The 3,890-nt window shown below is 44.1% G+C and overlaps 1 protein-coding gene across 1 annotated transcript in view; it reads right to left on the bottom strand.

The window, feature by feature from the left end:
• The window catches only part of LOC104960638 (contactin-2-like), a gene marked incomplete at its 5' end in the record, with an annotated part of 7,422 nt that extends 4,414 nt beyond the window's left edge, over positions 1-3,008 (bottom strand). The window contains 5 exon segments of the mRNA XM_010788728.1: positions 1,260-1,434; positions 1,647-1,749; positions 2,136-2,348; positions 2,520-2,615; positions 2,782-3,008. Of these exon segments, the coding sequence (XP_010787030.1) occupies positions 1,260-1,434; positions 1,647-1,749; positions 2,136-2,348; positions 2,520-2,615; positions 2,782-3,008 (814 nt within the window).
• Between the last annotated feature and the right edge of the window lie 882 nt (positions 3,009-3,890).

The raw sequence follows: 3,890 nt of genomic DNA, 5'->3' as shown, positions 1-3,890 counted from the left end.
ACACTGGATTCTTTGACAACAAAGACGAGAGCCCACACACATTTCGGATGTTTGTATCTCGGCATTACGGTAATCTCATGTAGCATCAAGAAATTAATCTACTGTCAAATGGAAATTAAAGGTCCCATGTCATGCTTTTACGGTTATTACCCATCCCCTTGTGTGTTATGAAGGTTTTTATGCATGTAAACGGTCTGCAGAGTCACAAACCCTCAAAGTACACCCTGTAGGGAGTAAAACTCGAACACAGAAAATACCTCCCCAAAACGCCTCGTTGGAGATTTCTCATTTTCTTCCTGGGTATCGCTACGTTGGGATACCCAGTAGCCACGCCCAGAGCTATGGCTGCACGCTCTGCAAGCCTTTCACGAAACATAGCTTCCCAAACCTTTCAGCGATTCATGCCGGATATGTACAGCGTAGAGCACTGAAGAACAATGCTGTTCCTACTTTGTTTGGACCAGTGGGAGATTCGGCTACACAACCTGTAAGTATTCATTGTTGTTTGTGTATTTATGATGTTTAAAACAAACAAGGTATCTACCACGACTGTTTAAATGGGTAAACGTTTTTCGGACTGCTAAGTTGGGATGGCGGAGAAATGCTCTCTGCAGAGACCCATGCTCACAGCGTTATAAACCTTTTTCTTACTCAATATCAAGCCACAGTTATTGTTTTTACTTCGGCTGTGAGTGTTTGTGTGTGCTCAGGATGAGTTTAGCTTGTTCTCGCTGTATCGCCGACCCGGAAGCCTGTCCGCTCCTCACAGCAGCTCCTCACGAGCAGCTGCACGTCGCTTGACAAATCAGAGCACACTGGGCTCACAGGGTGGGGGCGAGCTCCAACAAGCCGTTTAGGACAGAGAGTGAATACCTGTGAATACACATACTTTACAGAGATGCTGTATGAGAAACCAATGTGAGTTTGGAACGTTGAACAATGTAAAATGTATTTTAGTAGACCTCAACAATGGAATTATGATCAGTAGAAATGGCCATGACATCATGGGACCTTTAATAAACTGAAGTGATCCTAGAAGGTAAAAATTACATCTAATGCCCCCCCCCCCAGGTCAGCCCTAATAAAACTCTGACTTTTACATTTTTTACATTCAATTCACCATGATGTTTATTTACCATTCCGACCAACATTTGAGACTGCGGTCAAATTAACGTCAAAACATCCCTGATAAACCTGATACAAAATCTTTGCTGATAGACAAATATATGTTCATGAAGGATCTTCTCTTTACCCTGCACATTGATGCGTCCCTGGTACATGTCTCTTCCCTCTGAGTTGTAGGCTTCACACTCGTAAACACCTTCATCATCGAAGGATAAATCTGGCAGGATGAGGGCGGGGCCCTCCACACTGGAGCCTGCCTTGGACGGCATCAAACCGTCAACCTTCCTCCAGCGCAGTTTAGGAACCGGACTATGAGACATCAAATAGAAGGAGGAGTTCACCGGAAGAAATGGAAGAATGGTATTTTCAAAATGGAACAGCATAGGGAGCAGCTGGTGTAGAGTACAAAAGAGTTTGAAAGAACGAAGTACAAGTTAAAAGTAAAACCTATTAAAGCTCGACAGGAACAGCTGTTCAACCATACAGAGCTGTCAGCACATCTCAGTGAGTTGAAACCTTACTTTCCATAGGCGTAGCATTCTAGCTGCGTGGTTTGTCCTGCCAGGGCGTAGGTCTCTGCAGGGAACCGCACCTTGATGATCGGAGCTGACTTCCTGGGAGTGGCTGAAATAAAATACATTTGTAAACATTGAGTTCAAATTCCATTCAGATTAGGCCTATATACACAACTGCATTGGAAAATATGCACTCCCTACTGTAATGTCATATTTTCAAACATAGTTCACTAGGGACATCGCCTCTGATAGTGGTGTAGGCCATTTCTATGTATTTTCCCCCAAAAATGTATTTGGAAAATCGAACCTGAGGTATGACATTAGAATCAGTGTTCAAACCTCGAAGTCAGATAAGACAGGCCTAACAACAAACCAGTGGGTTATTTAATAACTCAGTTACTACCTTGAGACAGGTTATCAATGCATTTCCAACACAAATATACCCCTCTCTGGTCTCTGTATGGTCACACTGAATCATCAGTTCTCTGTTCCTACCGTCTGGCAGCACGGTGAGCAGGTTGGCCTTGCTGAAGGTGCTCTTGGTGCTGATGTCCATGTTGATGGTGGTGAAGCAGAAGTAGTTCCCGGTGTCGTTGGGCTCTGCTTTAGCCAGGTACAGGTTTCCTGTGACCTGCGACACAAACCAGCGGCCGTCGTCCTTCTTGATGAAGTTGGGAAACTCGTTGATTAACCAGCGGTAGGACAGAGCTGGGGGGGGGGACAGGTTGCAACACATAAGTAATTACAATAACTAGCGCTCAGATTTCAATAACCATTTGTTTCACATTCGACAGTATCGCAAAATAGGTTGATCATTCTGCTCATTTACAACACTGTAACCTTTGACCCTTCCCTATCAGCTGGAGGCAGAGGGGGTACCTGGGTAATGTGTCGGGGGCTGGCAGACCAGGAAGGTTCCTACGCCTTCATACGCTGTCTGAGGACTCCTGCTGTCCGGAGGGAAGTCATGGAGGTCTAGAGACACATGCAAAGAAAAAGAAAAAGTTATGGAAAAAAAATATTGATCACAAATCCTAACAGAAGCAGCAAAGTTCACAGTGGCCTATCTTATGCCTGGTCTCTCTGCCCTCTCATTGTCTCCAACAGGTCGAAGGTCAACAGCCTCATTGTTTTCACTCACAGCCAAACTTGAGGTTAGCTGCCCGGCTGATGATGGTGCCGCAGCGGTTGATGGCCAGACACTGATAGGAGCCGGTGTCTCGCACAGACTCCGGGTTGCTGATCACCAGGCTGCCCGCCACCAGGCTGTAACGCAGGTCCAAACCCAGCGGCACCTCTGTGCCATTCACAAGCCACCTGCAAGGCAAAAAGCAGGGAACAAGAAATAATAAACATAGTGGACAAGCTCTGACGTGTCAGCTCAATGATATGCCATTAAGAGTTATTAAGCTTCTCTAAGCAGCCCTAAATACATTTGAAATGCCAAACTAAAGCTGTGTAACAATCAAACATGCAAAAAAGATAGATTGAAAACAGAACAATGTTATATGTTTACAAGTATGTCAAAAAATCTGCACAACATTCACTCTTTTGTGAATGTTCTTTATATGTTCACCTCTTTGTGCTTTATCTAAACTCCCCAATTGTAACCCAAAATATGCTTTACATATTAATATGTTCAAATATATGAAATAATGACTTGTTTTACTCTCCAGTGTAGCTGTTCACATTACAGATTGATTTACATAAAAGTGGACAGTATGCACTGCTGTAGGTCATGCCTGTGTCATGGGTGAAACCACAGAGAAAGAAGGGTCAACATTATTTCAGAGTCTGTATCAGCTGTGTCTGACATCAGTATCACACAGTATCCTGCTGTCGACTAAATGTCTATTTTTAATGCTTTTTGTGATCCATGTTGACCTTCTGATTACCTTTATCAGGGTTTTGCTGATCAACACTGTTAAGTTGTTTACATGAAAAGACTATTACATGTTCAGTTACTTTATTTTCCAGTGGTCCTAGTTGTGCTGAATTACAGTATCACAACTTGTAAACGTGAAGATCATGTGGCTTTAGTTCACTGGTATTTACCAATTCGTAGGCAGGTTTGGGGGAACTGGTCCACCTGGCCCCATCAATGTGTGTGTGTTTGTGTGTGTGTGTGTGTGTGTGCGCGTGCGTGCGTGCGTGCGTGCGTGTGTGTGTGTGTGTGTATGTGTATGTGTGTGTCTGTGTGAGTGTGTGTGTGTGTGTGTGAGAGAGAGAGTATGTGTGTGTGTGTGTGTG

Source organism: Notothenia coriiceps, unplaced genomic scaffold (assembly GCF_000735185.1).
Source record: "Notothenia coriiceps isolate Sejong01 unplaced genomic scaffold, NC01 NC01_scaffold00032110, whole genome shotgun sequence".
Classification (NCBI taxonomy): Eukaryota; Metazoa; Chordata; class Actinopteri; order Perciformes; family Nototheniidae; genus Notothenia; species Notothenia coriiceps.
Note: the sequence above shows the minus strand (reverse complement) of the source record. Positions and strands in the feature narration are given on the sequence as shown.